Consider the following 24,218-nt stretch of genomic DNA (forward strand, 5'->3'; position numbering starts at 1 on the left):
TCTAAGCGGCTCCTATAGCGGCAGATATAGTATGAAATTGAAGTATTTTTGCAAATAATAAAAATACATATAAGTATGTATTTTTTTTTAAATAAAAAATAAGATGAAAAAAATTTTTGCAAGTGAGGGTATTTACAAGGCTTAAGACCTGTAATAGGATGGTTAAATGATCACTTTACACACGTGCAATATTCACCATTCTACCAAACTACTAAATTTTTTAAACTTCCTAGATATATTGATCAAACTCGTGACACAGTACCTACAAGTGAGTTCACAACAGCCATCTATGTTGAAAAAGAGAAAGCTTTTATTAAGCAAAGACTCTTTCATTGGTATGCAAGGTCCGAATCTTGGATTATATTCACATAGGTACCTACATGAGAAACGCTAAAAAATATCGTTTTAAATTTTTTTATATAAGCTTATAATTTGACCAGTTAATTTATTTCATTAATTGATTCGGCAGTCACTTTGTGGTAAAATCTATCCATTTTTAATTAATGTTTTACTTAGTGAAATAGTGTAATTCACTAAATAAAACATTGATTAAAAAAAACTGTTAATTTATTTACAACATTTCAAGTGTGTCCAATTACTTCTTCACAAATCTGAATTATCTCCAATTAGGAGTTATATATATATATATATATATATGTTAAGAAAAAAAACTAATTGAAGATAATCCAGATTTGTGAACAAGTATTTGGACACCTCCGTAGTGTAATGGTAATGGTCAGCACTCTCGGCTACCGTTCTGGAGGTCCCGGGTTCGATTCCCAGAGGGGGTCAAATGAATAAAAGTGTATTTTTCACTGTTATATTTATTCAATATATTACCCTGGACTGGTACCTGAAGCGGATGGCTGATCATCTTTTCTTAACGATCAAGATGTTAACGATCAAGATGCGTTTATATAATGCAGTACCCTATGCACCATTGGGCACTGATGAGGGTAAGAGGAAGAAGAAGATTTGGACACACTCAAAATGTTGTCGCAAGTAATCTTCTACAAGTGTTTTATTTATTTAAATTTAATAGTGTCACGCAGTGTTAACGAAAAATGGATTATTTTGGTATTTTTTTCCGCTATTTATATTGCAAGGGGAGAAAGAGATACGGATAATGTGATCAGATTACAATACAATGATATTTTTATGGTATTAAGTATGGACGATATAACATGTTACATCAGGGGGTGGGTCCGTGAAATTGACTCAGAAATAATCTCTGATAATGTCAGAATGACAATATCCATCGCTCACTGAATCGTTCTTTCCCCTGTGACAAAATTGTAAGATATGTTTAACAGTAAATAATAATTTATTTATTCATTTTTTAAATCAAACACAGATTTATAAATTAATATATAAATTAAAATGGAGTTCTACAAATTAAACGCCAAATCAATCAATAATAAATCATATTTTATTTATTGTTTCGGCATTAACTTTGTGGTAAGACATGTTACAATGATTAAAGAAAACACTTGTTTTTTACCACTTGAGTTTTATTAAAGACTACATGTTTCAGAAGTTAAACTTCCATCATTCAGGTCTGTATAGTAACTAATAAGTTATATAAACATATAAACGCAGTGTTATCTTGATCGTTTACACGTGAAGGAAAGGTGATCAGCCCTCCGCTTCAGGTACCAGTTCAGGGTAATATTGAATAAATATTACAGTGAAAAAATCAGTTATATTTATTTATTTTACCCCCCTTGGGAATCGAAACAGGGACCTCCAGAACGGTTGCCGAGCGCGCTGACCATTACACTACGGAGGCGGACGAGATTTTAACACACTCAAAATATTGTGGCAATTTTTTTAAATATAAAACTAATCCTTAGAAAAGGAATTACCTTTGGCCATACCTACCTTCCTGTAATCGCCTTATCGATTTTTGTGTATTATATCGACTTTTCTCGGAAGGTTGTACCAAAAGTACAATGCACTATTTACAGTAACTAACTATGTATTCACGAATGCTTTTTGACCTTATTAGCGGAAAAACCAGAATTTCTAAAATTATTATCTCATTTGCGGTTAAGCGGCCTGCTTTTGAAAAACAAACAGATTCTACAAAATAAAGAGATTCCGACCTGTTTAAAAAGAAAAAATATGAATCCTGAATACTGCTAGTGAGCACATATCGCTCACTCCTTTCAAGAACGTCATTAAAGAACGTTTTTTAAGTTTAAAAATATAATATGTACAATGTATTAAAAATAAATATCAAGCCACTTATTGAACTTTTTACTGTGCAACAGATCTTTTTAAGTAAAACCTGAAGGTTTTTTCTCCATTTGAAAAATATTTAGTTTATTTAAAAAAATTATTAAACAATACCTTTTTATTCAAATTGCAAAAACAACACTTTCTGCCCTGTAGCGGGTAAATATTAAGTTAAAAATATGCCTCTTTTTTGGGATATAGTACATTTTTTGGGCATCCCGAAAACATGCACAACTGAAAATTGATGATTTTTTATTTATGACGTTCTTGAAAGGAGTGAGCGATATGCGCTAGAGACTATGGCCATGTGAAAGATTAATATATTTTCAAAATTTCTCTATTACTAGTGTAATTAAATTAATTTTTCACTCTAATATTTATTATAAAGTTTTGTTTCAATTAATCTGTTCGATACTGTATATCATTTCAACAATACATACATATTGGTATTAATGTAATATTCAAAGAAAAAAACATTTAACGAGAATTCTTTTAAAACTCGTATGGGCTACCCATTTTCTTTGAAAATGGATCGAAAATCATGATATTTAGTAGACGGATAATATTTATAACAAAAATAGTAATCACTGATTATTGACTTTTATCAACGACCCTAATAATAATAAAACCCTTATCCGCACCCCAATGGTGCATAGGGCACTGTGTCATATAGACGCAGTGTTATCTTCATCGTTTACACATGAAGGAAAGGTGATCAGCCCTCCACTTGGGTAATATTGAATAAATATGACAGTGAAAAAATCACTTATATTTATTTTAACCCCCCCTGGGAATCGAACCCGGGACCTCCAGAACGGTAGCCGAGCGTGCTGACCATTACACCACGGAGGCGGACAGAAACGACCCTTATAAAGGGAACTAATTCCCATAAGACATTTCAATCAAAAATCCAGGCCTTTTAATCCTTTCCCATCCCTGATGGTGTATAGGGCACTGCATAGTATACTGCATAGTACCTATAGTAGGGCTCTACAAATAATTTTTAATTTTATTTAAATTTAAACCCTCATCCGCACTCGATGGTGCATAGGGCACTGCATCATGTAAACGCAGTGTTATCTTGATCGGTTAACACGTGAAGGAAAGGTGATCAGCCCTCCACTTCAGGTACCAGTCCAAGGTTATATTGAATAAATATTGGAGTGAAAAAAAGACATATTTATTTGACCTTCCCCTTGGGAATAGAACCCGGGACCTCCGGGTAGCTGAGCGTGCTGATTATTACACTACGAAGGCGGACAAAATGATGAAATATAAATAAATAAATAAAAGATATCTAGGGTTAACTGGGTGTATAAAACAAAAGATTTTGGTATTTTTTGTCCTCTCAGAAGACTAGATAATATATTTATAATAGCATTATTATAAAAATTACATGATTCTAGGATAAAATTATATAATACTAAGTATTTATCAAATTCAAAAACAAGGTATTTTAGCTAGAATTTACAGTGATAAAAAGTATATACAGTATAACGAGACTAGCTCAGTTATAATAATAAATATAAATAATTAAAAAAACCCAAATAACACATGAAAATTATATTTAAACATCTATAAGTCTTTGTTTATAAATCGTTTGCAATAAAAAAACATCCATTTTATATAAATAAAGTATGATTTAAAGCAAATCTCATGTCATATCTAGTATCTATTGGTTTCATGTGCAAAATAAATATAGAATCTTTGTTTTCACAGAAAAAACAAAGTTTTTAAATTTAAATCGTCTAAAAATGAATTAAAACTTGTTCTAACCCTATTTTATACAATCTTAAAACGAGGATAACAGAATAAACAAAAGAGATCAACTCATTTAAGTCTTTTTAAAATATATAAGGTAATAACAACAAAAAATGACAATTCACAATTTAAAAAAATCAAGAAACCATAAAATTTTATCGTTATTTCACAAGAAGATATTTTTAATTTCATTGATTGATTCGGCTGTCACTTTATGGTAATATCTATCTATTTTAAGTATATGTTTTACTTGGTTAATACCACTTTTTCAAATTTATAAAAAGTTGTATTTACCAAATAAATTTTTTAATAAAATAAGCATATTTTTACTGTAAACTAAGACATGTAAAAAAAGGTAATGAATAAGGAATATGAAAGTACATATTAGTTTTAACAGGGCTTACGATAGTCATCGGCTGGTTTAAGTGAGCAGTTTACATATGTACAATTTCGAAATTTGAGTCTGTAATGGTTTTCTATAGTAAATGTAACACAGTGTATAAGTAATCGTTCAAACCAGCCAAAGATAAGTAGCAACCCCTGTCAATACAAAGAATTCGATATTGTCAGTTTTAATAAGTTTTTTGAGGTTAGATCCGGTATTTGTGTACGAAGATTTGAACGCACTCAAAATATTGTCAATACTTCATAATTTTAGTTTTACTTGGTAAATACCACTTTTTCTTAAAATCTGTTATGACACGTGTTTCGATGCATTCTGTATCAATTTCAAACGAAGTGTGTATATTAACAATATGACAATGATAAAATGGCTGTCCAAACTTAAAACACAGTAAGGGACATTTTTTTGTAGTACGTTTTTTTTGCATTTTTGGACTAAGTCTAAGAATCTAAAAATGCAAAAAAAACATACTACAAAAAAAATTCCCTTACTGTGTTTTGATTTTGGACAGCCATAAAGCCTCCCCCCTTGTCTATGTTCCCACTGATACAAAATAACAAACATCTCCTACCCCCTCTTTATCCTTCAACGTCCCATATATAACTCTCAAATTTGGACCAAGCTTCACATACTGTGTTTGGGAAATGATACCGAATGCATCGAAACACGTGTCATAATAGATTTTAAGTAATAGTGGTATTTACCAAGTAAAACTTAAATAAAAAATGATATTTATTACCAGAAACTGACTAGCAAATCAATGAATGAAATCGGTTTACAATTTAGTTTCTTAATTTTACAACCTACGTCATAATGATTCTAAATTTTAAAATGCCTAATTTTTAAGTAAATTAATTTAATTTTAATGAGTACTTTCCATGCAGTTTTTAAATATATATATACACATATTAAATTACGCTTCACTTTTGTATGGTTTAAAAAGTTTCGGCTTTTCTTGGACAAGGCCAGTTTGCTCTTCGATTTTAAAGTTCTGCTTTTGCTCGTACTCCAGAAGCGAGCTGTGGACCGTCATGTCTCTCCCAGACGCTTGATGATTGTACGAATCCTGAGCTTGATGATGCCTCAAGACGTCTCCATACTGAGGATACGTCTTCTGTCCAATGTGGCTCAAAATCTTGTCCATGTGTGGTTTGGATTCTGCGTGGATGTCTGCACTTCCCACGTGGCTGACAGGAGAGAGACTCAAGTTGGAATTGACACTAATTTCGGAGTTGCAAGGGCTTTCGTTGTTTTTCATCCTGCTGGACGAAACAGTGACAGGTGACGAAGAATTCCTAGATGCGTCTAGATCTTTCTGACTCCTTGTGGCTCCAGAAAGGTGGTTTAAATACGTAGATTGCGACGAAGGGTTCATTTGATGCGTCAGATTAATCGAATGCAGCAAATTCGCTGGGTAAGTTGATCTAACTGGACTTTGAGGGCGCTGGTTAGCTGTAGTATTCTGCGGCAAGCTTGAAGTATTGATGGAAGAATTGGCAGGAATGGGGTAAGGAGCATATCTGGCGTAGTGGTTGTAAGGACTGAAGTGATTCGGGTGCCCCAAGAGGTTTCCAGTGTGGTTTAAGAGCTGATGGTTCGGAAAGTGGGCTTGGGAGTGAGCTAGCAGTGCTGGATTTGGAAGTCCAGGATGTCCCAGACCTGGGTATGCGTAAGGAAGAGCTACTGAGGTGGCCGCTGCTTGAAGGATTGACGCTGCAAAGGCGGGGTCGCTGTAGACAGCTGCGTAAGGCCAGGCGACTGCTATTCTTTGCCTCTTGTCCTTCATGCGACGATTCTGGAACCAGACCTGGTAAAAAAGAAAATACTTTATTAGAAACAGAAAAATACAAAGACACACAGAATACACTGTAGGCAAAGAAAAGGAGACATCTATAGCTCTAGTTTCTATCACTTTTATCAGAACCAGGATGAATATTTTTGATCGATTCGGCTGAACAATCTACGTATTATGTATTTTGTTTCAAAGACTATAACTGTTCCCATATCTTCTTTTTATATTATTTTGAGAAATAAAAAGACTTTGTTTTTTTATCCACTCACATTTTTATTAACAACCAACTGTTCCAACTAAAAAACAAAGTCTTTTTATTTCTCAAAATAATAAATCAATACGATCAACAAAGTTAATGCTTTCAAATATTCAAAACAAATCTTCTTTTTCTTTTTCTTCAGCCTTCTGTCCTCCACTTCCATTTCATTCCGTCAGTTACTTTTACCAGCCAAACGCTAATTTTTCCATGTTGCAGGCAATTTGTAGCATGTTGGCATATCTTGTTCACTTATGAACCAATGATGAAAGAAAACACTTCGTTTTTTACCACTTGAGTTTTATTATAGACTACATGTTTCAGAAGTTAAACTTCCATCATTCAGGTCTGTATAATAACTAAAATATAAAATATAAAATTGATTTACAATTTTAATTTTAATTAATTTATAATTTTATATTTTATATTTGAGTTATTATACAGACCTGAATGATGGAAGTTTAACTTCTGAAACATGTAGTCTATAATAAAACTCAAGTGGTAAAAAACGAAGTGTTTTCTCTAATCATTGTAACATGTCTTACCACAAAGTTAATGCCGAAACAATAAATAAAACACTTATGAACCAACTGACTAACCATATGTCGCTTCTTCACAAAGGTAGGCAGTGAAAAAAGAACGCCTGACAAATCTGTATTTGCAAGCAGTCTTTGCTTCTTCCACATTCATGCGTCTGCTCATACACACCCTCCAATTATCCCGACTCCTGACCTGACCACTTTCGAGTATTTGAAATACTTGATCATGCCAAATTTTCCTTGATTTTAACTAACTAACTAACCATCACGCCGCTTCCCCGTAGGGGTAGGCAGAGAGAATAGAGCGCCACACCACTCTGTCCTTGCAAACATTCTTCGCCTCTTCCACGTTCATGCATCTCCTTATACATACCCGCCGATTGACTACTCCTAACCTGACCACTTTCAAGTATTTGGCATACCTGATCGTGCCATGTTTTTCTCGGTCTTCCTCTGCTTCTTTTCCCGCTAACATTCGCCTCATAAATTTGTTTTACCGTTCTTTCCTCACTCATTCTTTCTACATATCCAAACCATCTCAACACACCTTTCTTAATTTTATCGATAATGCTTATCTCAGCTTTGCATTCCTTCCTTATTTCACTATTCGCACATCTATCATACATCGTTTTGTCGCACATTCTTCTGAGAGATCGCATTTCGACTGCATTCAGTCTACTTTCACCCTTCTTTTGCCAACTCCATGCTTCACTTCCATACATTAGAGTTGGAACCAGGACTCGGCTAAACTGACAGTTGTGCACTGCCAGTTTAGCTTCCGCTGATAGGTTTTTTTTTTGCTATAACTGATTTCAGTGCACCATTCACTTTGTTCCCAGCATTCACTCTCCTTTCTATGTCTATCAATCTTTCCATCCCTAGAAAACATACTACCCAAACACACGAAATTATCTATTTATCTGATTTTACTTTTTACATTAATGTAATTCTGCTATGCCGACATCATTATGCATAAATGGTGACACAAAACTTAATTGCATGACTGAAAGGTTTAATCAAATTGGTATTTGATTTGTATACAGTCATTGAGTGGCGATGAATGGATTTTTTGAGGATAATTGACGAAATAAACACCATTAAGTAACGCTTCATCGTTTGAAGTTAAGACCACATTTATACCATGAAAGGTTTTGAAGCGTCAATTAACACCAAGTTTTTAAAGCTGTTTTTTTTTGTTTTCCATTATGATCAACCCTTTGGTCGCCAAAAACTGATGTATCGGCTTTCAATTCTCTACCGAGAAATACCGGATCTTAATATTTATTTTTAATACATTGTATTATATTTTTAAACTTTAAAAACGTTCTCCTGAAAAATCAAGTTTTTTGATTTATGACGTTCTTGAAAGACGTGAGCGACATGACATTAGCGTTTAATAGCCTTAAATTTTGTTGAAATAAATCACACTACCTATATATTCAGAAAACTGATGGTATTTTTGATAAATTGCCAAAAAATACAAGACATTTGTTTCGATTACACATAAAGCATAATGGATACCAACATTATAATAATTATTCCGGATAACTCTGCCAAGAATCTTTCATCAACAGGAAATATATTACAATGATAAGAATCTATTGAGTACTTAATTCTTGGTCCACAATATGTTAAGTATTGTCTTTACACAAACGCGAGTTTGTCCACCTTCGAAATGTGAATTTTGATCAAAGGCATGTTCCATATTTTGTCTATGGTGGCATTAGTTACTTTTTCTCTGCTTATATTTCTAACCAGCTCAATGTTTTGCTGTCAAATTGTCAAATATGAGCTAGAAATACGCCATACGCGACTTAATTTGTGCACCGATTGACGTGATCAGCTTTCAATGATCGAATCCTAAAACCGAATGAATTAACGGTTTCCTTGAAAGACGTTATTTAATTCGTTATTTCTTCGATCGCCCATATCTACTGCGCTATAATCAAAGCCAAATAACCACACCACTTAACACAGCTATGATAACTTAAACACCGAACTTAAATACAAACACAATACATATACGTGCCATAATAAACACAGAAATTCAAAGCATTGCTTTTCAACCTCCCATAGAATGGGTTACACAATTTTCATTAATTGATTCAGCACTTAATAATAATATCTGTTCGTTTTTAATTTAAATGTACTTGGTAAATACCATTTTTTATTGAAATCCATTGCGGAACGTGTTTCGATGCATTCGGAATTGTTATCCTAATTCCGTATGTAAAGGTAAGGCTAAATTTTAGAGTTGTGCCCTTGGAAAGTTTAAAAATGAAGCCCCCTGGTAGGACCTGTTTCTTATTTCTTATCAATGGGAACATAGACAATATGGGGGAGGCTTTAGTCATTGTCATATTGTTATATACTCGTTCATACGGTGTTTGATAATGATGCATGCGGAATACATCGAAAAATGTGCATAATTGATTTTGTGGAATAGTGCTATTTACCAAGTGAAGGATTAATAAACAATGCGTTACATAAGGTATTGTCAAACAATTGTCCACCTTTATAGAGCAGTAGTTAGAGCGTTTGGCTACCGTCCTAGAACCTCTGGGTTAAATTCCCAGATGGGTGAATAAATATCAAATACATACAAATGTCCCGAATATTCATTACAAACGTTAATAAAATACTACATTTACCTTTGAATTATTGATATTCAAAACGAAAATGCAACGGGAAGTACATATTTGAAGAAGGTACCTAAATGTGGGTAGGTACTTTTTATTTTTATTTTGATGGCAACATCGAAGGCCCCGATTTAAAAAAAAACAACGTTTTTGATGCTTGAAATGGGTCATGGAGAAACGTCATTATTTGAATTTTCCATAGAAAATATCAGTGTTGAATTCCTTCAAATGTTTATTTTATTCCTAAAATAAACATTTGTAAACAGAAAATTATGTAAACATTTGTATATATAATACATATTTTTATTTACACATTTGAGTTGAATAAGAAAATTTCATAGTAAATTTTATCCGGAGATCGAAAAGTCGAAATTGGGTTGGAATTCCCTGTAACCAGGTGCGTGTATAAGCGGCATAGGAGCCCGAAATTAAAGGCCATGATGTGTTGGGCACCTTTTATACCCTTTCTGTTTGTCGGCGATTTTACAACGCGGCTTTTACAAGCGATATCTATTATCATGTGATATGCATTAAGCAATTAAGCATCCGAGATACGCACATCGACCATCCCCAGAAGAGTAATATCGAAGATAATTCGACTGTGCTTAGGAAAAAGGGTGAAACCCGAATTTTTTAAATTCTTGACACCATTTATTATTATAACTTTATTTGTACTAGGCCACGCGTTGCTGCAGCTCAGTCTTGTTAAAGAAAAAGTGAAAACAAATTATAACAGCCGTCAAGAAGCGCACTATTCGCCATAAGCAATGTTTAGTGTTCCACGAGTAGTTGTTACTTTCAACAGATGGAGCTGCCATTGATATAAAAAAAACTCACAGGTAAAAAAAAACGCGTGGATTTGGAAAGCAAGTGTAAAATTTTCAAAGAACCAGTAAAATGTTTAGGAGATTTAAGATTTTGAGCAAACTAACATTTTGTTTTTAAAAATAATTAAACAAGAAAAGCACTGTATTTGAACATCGATCACCGTTGTTATGTTGGCATATTTTTTTTTCAAATTCGCTCAAAAATTTGATGGTTTAATACGCTTTTTATAAATTTCTAATCTCTTAAAAAATTGCTTACAGAGTGATGCCTTAAGCCAGCCAATGCCAGGTCACAAGCCCTGTGAGTAACCAGGCTTACGTATTATTTTCTACATAGAAAATACAATTTAAAAATTTAATGTTACACTATTTAAAATGCCATAACATACTTGATATATATATGCTCAAAATTTATAAGTTTTCTACAAAATGACAATCGAAGACGCGTGAAAAAACATGGATACGTTTTTTTGTTGTTCGTTATATTAAAAAATAATGACGTAAGTAAATACTTTAAAAAAAATACCGAATCCATCTATAAAGTAGTTCTAACATTCTTACATCCATGAATCAGTCAAAAAAACACTATTGCCACAACAATAAAATAAATCTCGCTAAAATCTAACCAAATTTCACAATGGCCGGGCACAAACACAACCAATTATCACCCTTACACAAATGAACGCAGCGATCAGATTCCCTCCTGAACACCGCCAATAAAACAAATAATAAAACGCAAGCCAATGTGGGTCTTAATTAGCGATGTCATAAAGGCCATAATTGCCGGCGGCCCCTTTGACGTCCGGCCGTAAACCGACCGGGCAATTGTGCGCCTTGTGTAAAGAGACCCAGAGGTGATAATTGCGTGTATAATGCGATTTGATAAAAGCATGATTAGCACTTAGTTTTTTGTTTGACAGAATTAGCGCATGCGTAGTGAAAGCTTCAGAATTTTTAGGGAAATAAAATTTTAACGGCTTTTCTTTACTATTTATTTATAATTATGCGTTGTAATAATAATTAAATAAATAAATACAAATAAAACATTTCAACGTTGGGTATTCAAAGTCCGCCTCCTCAGTGTAATATGATCAGCACGCTTGGCTACCGTACTGAAGGTCCCGGGTTCGATTCTCAAAGGGGGGACAGAGAAATGTAAGTATGTGGTAGGCGAAGCGGAGAGCTAATCACATTACCTTCTCGTGTTATCTTGAGATAACACTGCGTTTATATGCAGTGCCCTATGCACCATTGGGGTTCGGATAAGGGTTTTTGAAGCATAATAATAATAATGAATTAAATAAATAATAATATGACATTACAACTCTAATGATATTTCTGACGTCATCTTTAAATTTGACATAAGGCAGTATTTAACGAAAATGGGTCTCTATGAATTAAACTAACAAACTAACCATCACGCTGCTTCCGCAGGGGTAGGCAGAGAGATTAGAACGCCACAACACTCTGTCTTTGCAAAGAATCTTTGCCTCTTCCATACATACACGACAATTATCCTGACTCCTGACTTGAACACGCCCTAGTGTGTATTTGAAATATTTGATCATGCCAAGTTTTTTTCATTTTTTTTAAACTCCAATTTCCGACTTCATTTATCTCATATTTTTTATTAATTTGGCATTAACTTTGTGGAATAGTATGATGATTATTATTATTTTATTAAAACATATCCGCTCCCTAAGTGGAGCATATGGAGTCCACTGTCTCCAGGCTTTTCCATCGGCTGCCAGCTCCCTTGCATCCTCCCAATAGTCAGATACGCATCCCGAAGTTCTGACGAGAACTGCCGACGAATTGTCAGCAGTGGTCGTAAAAGAGACAAGCTTGATGGCGGCTCTCGGGAGGCATGCGGAGTACATTGCCAAGCCAACTGAATCGCCTTTTCTTGACGACAGTTTTGACCAAGATTTGCTGCGTCTTACGCCTTATCTCTTCACACCTCACAAAGTCAAACCACCGCACGCCTAAAATTCTCCGCAGACACCTATTCTCGAAGCTTAGTACACGGCTGCTCTGGGCCCTTGTAAGGGGCAATGATGATTAAAATACAAAAATAAAAATGCAGCACATTCTTCTGTGAGAACGCATTTCGACGGTAAAAAATGCATTAAAAAATCGTTATTATAGATTTATGAATTGAATTATGTACCTTGATTGTAGATTCGGGTAGGTTAAGCTGCGCGGCCAGCTCGCACCGTCGCGGTCTGCTGACGTAATTCTCCTTGAAGAACTCCTTCTCCAGTCTGGCCAACTGCTCCCTAGTGAAGGCGGTCCGGTATCGCCGTATGTTGGGGTCGTTTGAAGACCCGGAGAGCGACCCGTGCATTTCCGGGCTCGGACTGACGCAATCTGCGAAAAAAAAATTAAAAAATCATAAGTATTGCCATATGTGTCAGGTTCCGTGGTGTAGTGGTTAAGGCGTTTGGATACCACGCTGGAAATTTGATACCCAGAGAGGCATAAAGGTAAGCAAGAGGTAGGCAGAGAGAATAAAGCGCCACAACACTTATTACTCCAACTCCTGTCCTGACCACTTTTGAGAATTTGAAATACCCACTTGATCATACAAAGCTTTCCCTGGTCTTCGTTTGCTTCTATCGCCAGACACATTCGCATCGTAAATTTGCCCTACTGTTCTTTTTTCATTCTATCCCTATGAATTACGATGAAGTGAGTAGGGGTTTTGAATATATATACAAAAAAAATCTAAACGAAAGTCAACAGTCTCTAACATTGGGTTACATACATAGATACATCTGTCACATATATCTTTGTGACAGCCATGCATCAAAATGTGTGGCTGTATTTAAATCAGGACCCATAACCACTTAGCTAGTCTAGACACCTTGTTAGCTAATGAAAATTAGTAATTTTTAAGTGGACAAATGTCTTGGAGTGTTTTTATTGTATTATTTTCTATTTATTTTATCTTCAGAGGCAGATGTTCCACTATTGGATCGATTCGACTTCTTCGGGTCAAGTATTATCGATAAAATTAAGAAAGGAAAAATGGTTTGGACATGTGGAACGAATGCGTAAGGAAAGAACGGTAAAAAATATGAGGCGAATGTAGTTGGAAAAAGGAGCAGAGAAAGACAGGAAATCTTGGCTTGTATTTCAGTTTTTGTCAATATTTAAAAAAAATATTATCAAAATAATAATTTTGTATGGAAATGAAGCATGGAGTTGTCAAAAGACGGATGTAGGTAGACAGAATGCAGACGGAGTGCGATCTCTCAGCGCGGTGAAACGATGTATGGTAGATGCTCGAATGGTGTTATAAGGAGAGAATGCAAGGCATCATTTACAAATTAAGAAATATGTGTTGAGATGGGTTGAACGCGTGGAACGAATGAATGAGGAAAGAACGGTAAAACAAATTTATGGGGCTAGTGTAGTTGGAAAAGGAGCAGAAGAAGCCAAAGAAGATCTGTCCATCATCAAGTATGTCAAATACTTGAAAGTGGCCGGGTCAGAAGTCGAAATGAGGAGATGCATGATTGTGAAAGAGGTGAAGAATATTTGACAAGACAGAGTGGTAAAGCGTTCTATTCTCTCTGCTTACCCCTGTGGGAAGCAGCGTGACGGTTAGTTAGTTAGTTAATGTCCATGTTTTCTCGAAAAACCGCGTAACCCGGAAGCTCATCCGTCAATTACCGGGTTTTTAAAAACAACTCAAGAGTCGGTAGCACACACATTAAGAAAAACATAACAAAATATAAATAAACAAAAAAATATCGACACTTTAAAATCCATTCGTTCAAAGGGACCGACTCTCTCACGGGCCACTTGAAAAATTATCATACGAAGTACCGTCGTAGAAAGGACCTATTAAATCTGTGAGACCCATAAAGGCGCTTCGAGTGGACGATTTGGTATCTCTACAAAGTGTCTCTTTATTTTACACATTAAAATAAGACGTTCCCATCACTATCGACAGATATAGACGTTGCGGTAATTTGTCTCAGCTTTTTCAAGTGGGTACTTTATCTTGGTTCCTTTTTTGAAATCTGACGTTTAGAGTCGTTTTTTTCTTGTTCCATTATTTGTTTGAATTTTGAATTCGTAGACAGGAAGCTCGTCTCCCGACCAATTAGCGGCCGACTGTGCGGAAATGGGATTTAAACGTGTTCTATTTAAAATATTCCTAGTTTAAACTGTATAAATGCAGTAAGTACTTTTTTCTTTTTTTTTACAATTTTATTAGGTAGCTGCCTAGTTCCCTAATGTTTCCTGATGGTCGTGGTTATTTTGGCTTATTTAAAATAATTGAAAACATCATATTATTTACGATCAAGATAAAGTAGCGTCAATCCGATGCGGTGCCCTTTGCACCATTTAGGTGAAGACAATTTAAAGAAGAAAATGTCATAAGAAAACTAATGTTACTTTATTATAACTAACCACTTCGCCGCTTCCCCGCAGGGTAGGCAGAGAGAAAAGAACGTACAAATTTGTCAGCAGACTATCTTTACCTCTAACTGTCCACTTTCAAGTATTTGAAATCATGAACTTAATCATGCCAAGTTCTCTCGGTCTTCCTCTGCTTCTTTTACCAACTACAATCACCTCATATTTTTTTATACTTTTTTCTTCACTCGTTCGATTCACTTGCCCAAACCATCTCACATACCATCCTTAGTTTGATGGATTGCCTTGCATTCTTTCCTCATATCACCATTAGAACATCTATCATACCATACATCGTTTTGCCGCACATTCTTATACAATAATAACATAAATAAATAAATAAAATGTGTAGACATCAGAATATTGTTGCTATGATTCATTGCCGTCGTATCATTATAACACTAATTTCAAACGGTAGCCGAAGGTGAGGTCGTAAAACTTTGTAATCAATATTTACAATCCCGGGTTCGACTCCCGTGTGGCGCGAAGTCGCGTAGGCAGGCAGCCGTCGGTCCACTTCGCGGGTGGATACTAATGGAATATTTGTCCGCGGCGGGTTTGAAGCTGCGGTCCTTTTGAGGTCCTCTGAACCTTCTTGGGACCGCTAAATACTATTGGTATGTAGAAACTAAAAAAAACATAATAAATCTAATTCCTGTTTCGTCTTTTTTATTAACTATTGTCCGTATTTGCGCTCAATGGTGTATAGGGCACTACATTAGATTGTAGTGGAGAGGTTTTATACCTTGTATATTTAAAATTTCAGCCTTTTTAAAGATGTTTTTCTTAGAACCGCTAACACTATAATTATTAGTATATAAAAAAAATATATTAAGTTTAGTCCGTATTTGTGCACAATGGTGTATAGAGCACTACATCATAGTGCATAGGTTTTTTCAAACCTTGTATTTTGAAAATTTCAGCTCTTTGAAGGTGTTTTTATTAGGACGTGGCGTTCTTCTCTCTCTGCCTACCTCTGCAGTGAAACGGCGTGATGGTTAGATAATTAATATAAATGTTTATTTTTATTTAAAATTTACTTCGTAAATACTAATAATTAATAATTCCCGATATATTTTTCTATTTCTATTAAAAACAATCCTTATCGACCTATTCTCCTGTGTTCCTCTTATTAAAAACGCTATCAGCATATTAGATAAATAAAAAATAGCGCGTAAATTCCGTCGATAACTGACCCCGAGACGTCTTGCACACAGTCCTAACCACTACACAAAGAAAGAATACAAAACATATCATTATAACACGTTTGGGTTCCGGGCAATTACTCCTCGATTCGCTTCCCCTATAAAAACACAATACACAATCCCATTACACATTTATCGATGTAATTGCCACGCGCCAATTCGGCTAATTCGGTGAATCCCGACCGGCACATCTCTAAATAACACCATTTAGGGAGGGGACGCCCTCGACTGTCAATTTGACAGAATTAATAGCGCCAAATCTGTGACAATTTGGAGACAATTAATAGGGACGCGCGTGCGCCGACGGGATAATTTTCAACACCCACACGTATGGATGTCCATAGAATGGAGGTGTACATTGATGGATAGCCTGGCTATTTTTAAATTAACCGGCGTTTTGGTAGCTACACGCTATTAGCAGTGACAGATGTAGTAGCTTTTAGCTAAAGCCACCAATAATCTTGAATCAATAATTCAAACATTGGATAATTGTAAATTTTACAAAACGTGGACGAAAATGAAAACAAAAACCTTTTCTTAGAATGTTTTTTATATATCGTAGTCGTACAGGAGAAAGTGACTAACTACAAAAACGTAAAATGTTCAGGAGGGCCATTTAAGTCACTATTGCTTGTCAAGAAAATAAACATCAATGCAGTTAGTCATTTTTAACTAGTCAATATATATTATACTTCCAAGTTTAAAATCCTTTGGGATTTTTTCAGGGTAATATTAAGCTAGTAAGATATCAAATAGTCAATGATCACGTTTTTGTAAACAAATGCACTTGGTCACTTTCTCCTGTATGACTACGATATATTTTTTATTTATCTTAGCTCAACAGCTAAGTCGGTCATTTTATTAAGCAGAGTGAGTCTAATCCTTCAACTATTTTCACGTAAAATACTTCATAATATGTATAAGCCACATTTCTTTCATGGGTAGTAAATATTCCTTATTTTAACACTCTACTTATCATTCATCGTTCACTTTGTGTAATACCACTTTAATGAACACTAATCAGAGACTATCGGTTTCGAAATAATAACGAATTTGGTATTACACAAAGTGAACGATGAATGATAAGGAGACTGTTATATAACCATACCTCAAAGTTAACAATGATTTTAATATATAAAATACATTTCCTATTTTATTGATACAATAAAATCGATTAAAAAATCCTCTCACATATCTTAGCAGTGAAAAGTTGGCAATTGTTATGTACGACATCAGTTTTATTATTTTATTAAACACACACACATATATAAACTCGAATATTAGCTGAAATACTACCAAACGAAAAAAACCTTAAACCTTGCCGTTTTCACACATCACAAATATCACATTGACGTTTGAATTTCCACCCCCTACGAGTTAAATTATCTCTAATAAACTAATGGGGATTGATGACATGCGGTCAACATTTCAATGTGTAAATTTGATGGTGGATCTATTCAATGAAATCGAGTTATGGGGTTTACATTGTCAAGTTGTTTTGTCCATTGATGTCAAATAAACTGCTAGTTTTGGTGTTGCCTCGTGTATTTGAGGACAGATGACGATCTAGATACATTGACTAGAAATAATAAATTGGTCTGAAAATAGCGATGTGGTATAGAAAAGCAGTAGGTACCTATGTACATAGCTTCTCTCTACGACGAAGGATAAATTCCTTCAATATGCTATGAATATCGAATCTGTGAATGTACCCATATCTCTAGGCAAAGGAGAAACTCCTCTAAAATTAATTTAACCATTTAATCTTCCTAAATTGATACCTCCTAACCTACCTACAATCCAGAATTTGTAATTTTGATTTTGATTCGGTTCGATTTTGAGGATAGGAGAAATATGTGAGATGGAAGATGTCGTTAGGTGGGGAAGGCAACGAAGAAGACATTGGTATACGCATACGAGGAGAATGGAACCATTCAGATATTGTACTACACGACTAACTAAAGGTAGACGACTCTCACAGAGGCCACCAAAGAGATGGATTGACAGCTGGGAATCGACATCGCAGGAGGCTAACCCCTCGTAAAAACAAACCACACCAAGAAGAGTATTTTGATTGAAATATTGTAAAACATAGAATTTATAGAATAAAATAACAACTGTATAATTTTATTCTATAAAATACAGTTCCACCAAGAAATGTCAGTACAAAACTTAAAAACATTACTGATTTTTAAAAATATTTTAACAGAAACCATACTCTTAATCTTTTGAGGTCACAATATACCTAAAATGGTCGCAGTGACATTAAGGATGCAAGATCTTGACCTCATAATAATAAATATAAAAAAACGCTCTAAATCTACAAGTAGGTGGGCACTTTTACGTTGCGGAAATTGCACAGTAATTTAAATGTGATGGTATTTTGAAACATTTTTATTAGTTTCAACTAAGGGTTTTTTTTTTCAACCAACCGCCCAAATAATCGTGAACCTACCTCCACATTTTAAAAATCTCTCGATCCCAATTCCACAGATACAAGCAGATAACAAAACTCCAGACTCCCTTTGTATGGGAGACCCAGTTTTATGACGGAGAGAGCTGCCAATGGGTAAGTTTCTATGGAAAACCGAGACAATAGAGATGTCCTAATTGCCGGCCGTAAAAGAAATGCGATTAGTGATGTGCCGACAGAGGACTGTAAATATTTATTGGGGCAATTTTGGGCACATGGACAAGTTTTGGTTGCCCATTTGCTAATGCCTTTTATTATTCATACTTAGCAGAAATGGTATAAAATTGTTCGGGATAATGTCGATAAGTGAACTGTTTGATTTTATTACGGAAGGGTGGTTTCCCGGAAGGACTGTGAATATTAAAATTTAGGAAAATATCCAGTATTATTTTTGTATTTTTACACGAAAAATATGGAGAAAGTTGTTTAGATCGACGCTTATGTATGGAAAAGGTTAATTCCATATTTTTTTACAATGCTACAAACTTATCTACACCTATTGACTTCATACAGTGCTATGTTGATTGAAAATTTGTTGTAAAAACATAATCTTTACTATAATATTTTGTCCGCCTTCGTAGTGTTTCGCCGCACGCTCGGCTACCGTTCTGGAGGTTCCGGGTTCGATTCCCAGAGGGGAGTCAAATAAAAATAAGTGATTTTTTCACTGTAATATTTATTCAATATTACCCTGGACTGGTACTTAAAGCGGAGGGCTGATCACCTTTCCTTCCCGTGTAAACGATCAAGATAACACTGCGTTTATATGAAGCAGTGCCCTATGCACCATTAAGGTGCGGATAATGCTTTTATTATATTATTTTTTGACAACTCATCAAAAATGAAGAAGAATATGGAAGTCTGGGCACTTACGGGGCTGACGACCATCGTAGGCTGGTTTAAGTGATCACTTATATGTATGTGTATAATCTTTACTAATGTGAAATTTTCCTAGCTACCTATAATAGTTTGAATCTAATTTTTTTTTAAAATACAAATTATAAATAAATAAATAAAATACATATAATGTACCCTCACTGGGTTTTCCCGTGCCTAGGACACATTTTACAAAATTTATTTACAGAATTTTAATGCAAGAAAATTGTTTATGCAACCAAATACGACATGGCTGAATGATGCGATCCATTTCAGATCTGCCCACTTCTATTATCCACTTATGAAAAGTACTTTTGTATTATGTTTCTATTTTTAACGACTTTATAGATATTGGAAGCACGTTGTACAGCTTTATTGCATTAAATTAAGTTACTTTGACCAATGTTTGATTTTGTTTGATGCGTTTCAGTTTTATGGATGTTGTAGTTCTATGAACATTACCATAAAGTTTATCAAATTAAAAGTATAGTACTTAAATATCGCCCACTCCTTTCAAGAACAACATAAATCAAAAAACTTGATTTTTCAGGAGAACGTTTTTAAAGTTTAAAAATATAATACAATGTGTTTAAAATAAGTATCAAGCCACTTATTAACTTTTTCATATGCAACAGATCTTTTTAGGTAAAACCTGAAGGTTTTTTATACATTCAAAAAATATTTAGTATAATAAAAAATAATAATAATACCTTTTCTTCAAAATGCAAAACCAACACTTTCTGCCCTGTATCGGGTAAATATTAAGTTAAAAATATGCCTCTTTTGCTGGAATATAGTACATTTTCTGGGCATTCCGAAAACATGCACAACTAAAAATTGACGATTTTTGATTGATGACGTTCTTGAAGGGAGTGAGCGATATGTGGGCTTTGCTGTTAGGAGTTTTCTTATCTTATGTGAGTGATTATTAAATAGATAAGTAAGGATAGTCTTAGCAAGGTAAGATAAGCTATTATGTTTGGAGAGGGAAATATATTTATTTGTTTAAATTTATATGATGCAAATCCATTTTTTAAAGCAATTAATGTCCATGCCGTTTTTAATGAGATGTAATTTTGATCGTCATTATTTCTTTTCGCCGTATTTGGCACTATTAAAAATTTCGATAAAACGATTAAATAAACGGAGTTGTGTAGGTGACTTCCCATGTTTCCTAGTCGATCTATATTATTTTTATAGTAAGCATCCATTGTTTGACCCATTAAGCTAACATACATACATACATAGGTACATGGATTAGGTACAGGTATTAGGGATTTAATTGCTGCAAAAGAATTAATCGATTCCTGTAATGATATTAGCTAAATGGTATTTATTTTAGGAAAATAGTATTGGCAAATATTACTGACAAATATTACCCGCAGGGGTAGGCAGAGAGAATAGAGCGCCACACCACTCTGTCCTTGCAAACATTCTTCGCCTCTTCCACGTTCATGCATCTCCTCATACATACCCGCCGATTGTTACGACTCCTAACCTGACCACTTTCAAGTATTTGGCATACCTGATCTTGCCATGTTTTTCTCGGTCTTCCTCTGCTTCTTTTCCCGCTAACATTCGCCTCATAAATTTGTTTTACCGTTCTTTCCTCACTCATTCGTTCTACATGTCCAAACCATCTCAACACACTGTCATGTCATTATGTCATGCTATTAACGTAAAATATAATAAATATGAATTATGTTTTGACAAATTAAACGTGAAGTGTCAAGTAATATATATGTAATATAACATTTTTTATAATACATATATGTATAAATTTACATCATACTACTACTACTACTGCCATCAGATTTTTTCCCCGCAGGGGTAAGCAGAGGTTGGAACCCAACACTCTTCTATCCTGACATCCACTCCTAGCTTCCTTCACATCTAGACATCTAGTCATACATGCCCTTTCATTACGTAGACTTTCGACACCAAAATATACAATGAGATTTTTTTAAGTAGGTACCTATAGTTGCAGGTTTAAGTGGTATGGACGTTGTTTTTAGGTACATATGAGAAGATACCTATATTGGAATAATACTACATTTTGAGTGTGTCCAAATACTTGTTCACAAAATCTGGATTATCTCCAATTACAGGAGTTATTTTCATATTATTTTTTGACATCTCATCAAAGATGAAGAAGAATATGGAAGTCTGGGCATTTACGGGGCTGACGACCGTCATCGGCTGGTTTAAGTGATCACTTTACACACGTGTAACATTCACCAATTCTACCCATTATTGACAACCACACTACTCAAATTCTTGGAAGTTCTTTATATATGAACCAATTTAGAAACCTTGTTCTTGAATCACTAGAACTTCACTAGAGACATCTATTGGTGAGATGAGCTTTTTACTAAGCAGAAACTCTTATACTAGTATGTGAGGTCCAAATCCTGGATTATAATCACACACATGAGAAACGCCAGAAAATACCATTTTCATTTTTATTATTTAAGCTTATAATTTGACCAGATAATTTATTTACAACATTTTGAGTGTGCCCAAATACTTGTTCACAAAATCTCGATTATCTCCAATTACAGGATCAAGTGATCACTTAAACCAGCCGATGACGGTCGTCAGCCCCGTAAATGCCCAGACTTCCATATTCTTCTTCATCTTTGATGAGATGTCAAAAAATAATATGGAATAATACTACATTGTTCTTTGTGCGAAAAAAGTAAGGAATACATCCCAATTATGAAATTGAAGACCCATTAGTTACATTATTTATTTATTTTTAAGTTTGTTTCACCTAACAACTATAACAGAGTACGATTGATCACGTTGTTTTCATGTAGGTATGTGATATATACCTTATAGGTAATCAAAATACTCTATATTATTCTAAAATTTATTTACATAAAATGCAAAAATATGTATGTAAATTCCTACCTTCCATTCAACATTTGAAATATTTGTTACATCAATTCATGTGGGTAGTTATATCAAGTTATCTAAGCAGGTGCATATTAGATAAAATTTCATCAGAATGTCAGTTTAAACAAATGTGTTAAATTGTTACATGGTTCATTTTGAACTGTCATTTTTTAAATATGTCAAATTATTTTGTAGTTCGTATCTAATATGAAAGAAAAGTATGCGACGGTAAAACTAATAGGTTTTATTTTATGGTGTCAAGGCAAATGGTATTATAAATCATTTAGATATTAAATAAGATTTTGAAATGTAGACTGAGTCTTACCTTTGCTCTTCGGAGAATCGGGAGGCGAGTGGCTACCCATCCCAGTGTATTGAGGCGGCATCAGATCCACGACGATCGACGGATTGCTGCTGTTTTTATGCACATCGACACCGTAATTCCTAAATCCCTGCATTTCGTAACCGTCGAAAGTGTCAAAAGTCACAAAAATCGCGAAAAAACTAATCCAAAACTGTCCGATTTGACACTTCAAAACATGACGTCAAAATCACAATCACGCAAATATTCACACAAAAAACAGTAGATAGAAATACAAAATGTCTAAATTTTATTGATTTTTAAAATGTTTTTGTAATTTTTGATCGAAATACGAAAATATCGATTTAATTTGTGAAATACTGTCGATCCGCTCCGCAAATGTCGATGTCAACGACTGATTAGCTCGGACCGCTTACACATCTCTATATACGAAATTCGAACGTGTTCAAAAATGAAGGAGGAGCCTTGTATATTTTCAAAGCGACGACTCCGCCCACAGTTTGAACGCCGGCCAATCGGAGCCGAGTTTGTTTTTCCGCTCCAATAGATGAAAAGATTTCGAATCTGTCTCTTTTCAACGTACGCGGGATGAGAGGGATATCTTTGATTTTTTTTTAACAATGGCGGTTTTGTAATAAGAACCTTTGAATTGCCGCATCGTTTGTTTCATTTGCGCAATATCTTTCCTCAAGCGTTAGAAAGGGATAAAATTACAGTATCATTATTGACATTATGACGCTCGTTCTCTTTTGCACGCGTTGCATTTTCCGACCAAGAAACGCGACGGCATCTGCTGGGAATATTAGAAACGTAATAACTGCTCTGGGAATTAGATTATAGGCGTCTCTTTTGTTTGGGTTTGGATATGGCGGGTGCGAGCGAGACGGAGTGACCCGAAGATTATGACGATAATTATGCGGCGTTTCGCTCGCACTTATTGGAATGTAATCAGTGCGGGTGAGAGAGATATATGCGGGGTAACGGGAGATTATGAAGCATAAATGGACGTCAGAGAAAATTAAATAGAGTAAGGTTCCCGCGCGAATTTTGACGTATAATTTATTTTCATTATCGGTTTAATTGCTCAAAGCAAAGGATTTAACGCAATTTCGGAAATGGCGTTCCTTATTGAGGCACTAAGGAAAGCTTTGTACGCGCCATGAAATTCAAATAATGACGTTTCTTTATGAACCATTCCATGTTTGAATAGCGTTCTCTTTTTAAATCTGAGCCTACAGAGTTGCCATTAAAAGCGGAAAAAAGTGCCTACCCACAATTTTATCGAGTACTTATTTGATTCTAAAATATTTCCCTTGTATTTTTATTATTGTTAATTTTAATTTAATTTTTAAGTTCGATACAAATTCAGTATTCTCTATATTCGGCCATTTGAAAAACACACCTACCTAGATTTTGACCCCATGAATGTATGTCAAAATAAATCTAGATATGATTCGTAATAATCTGCGTGTATGCATGAGGAGATGCACGAATGTGGAAGAGGCGATTTAAAAAAAAGTCATTCAGATTGTAGTGAGGCGTTCTATTCTATCTGCCT

General features: G+C 34.6%; 1 protein-coding gene across 1 annotated transcript; it reads right to left on the reverse strand.

Annotated features, from left to right (window-relative positions):
- Positions 1–5,175: 5,175 nt before the first annotated feature.
- eve (homeobox protein even-skipped) lies at positions 5,176–23,050 on the reverse strand. Its single transcript, XM_088268454.1, has 3 exons — positions 22,664–23,050; positions 12,626–12,825; positions 5,176–6,209 (listed from the first exon to the last, which is right to left on the reverse strand). The coding sequence occupies exons 1-3, from the start codon at positions 22,794–22,796 to the stop codon at positions 5,316–5,318; spliced, it is 1,227 nt and encodes a 408-aa protein (XP_088124580.1). The 5' UTR covers positions 22,797–23,050; the 3' UTR covers positions 5,176–5,315.
- Between the last annotated feature and the right edge of the window lie 1,168 nt (positions 23,051–24,218).

The sequence above is a fragment of the Brachycentrus maculatus genome, unplaced genomic scaffold (genome assembly GCF_059751285.1).
Source record: "Brachycentrus maculatus isolate JH-2025_06_01 unplaced genomic scaffold, ASM5975128v1 h1tg000324l, whole genome shotgun sequence".
NCBI classification, from domain to species: Eukaryota; Metazoa; Arthropoda; class Insecta; order Trichoptera; family Brachycentridae; genus Brachycentrus; species Brachycentrus maculatus.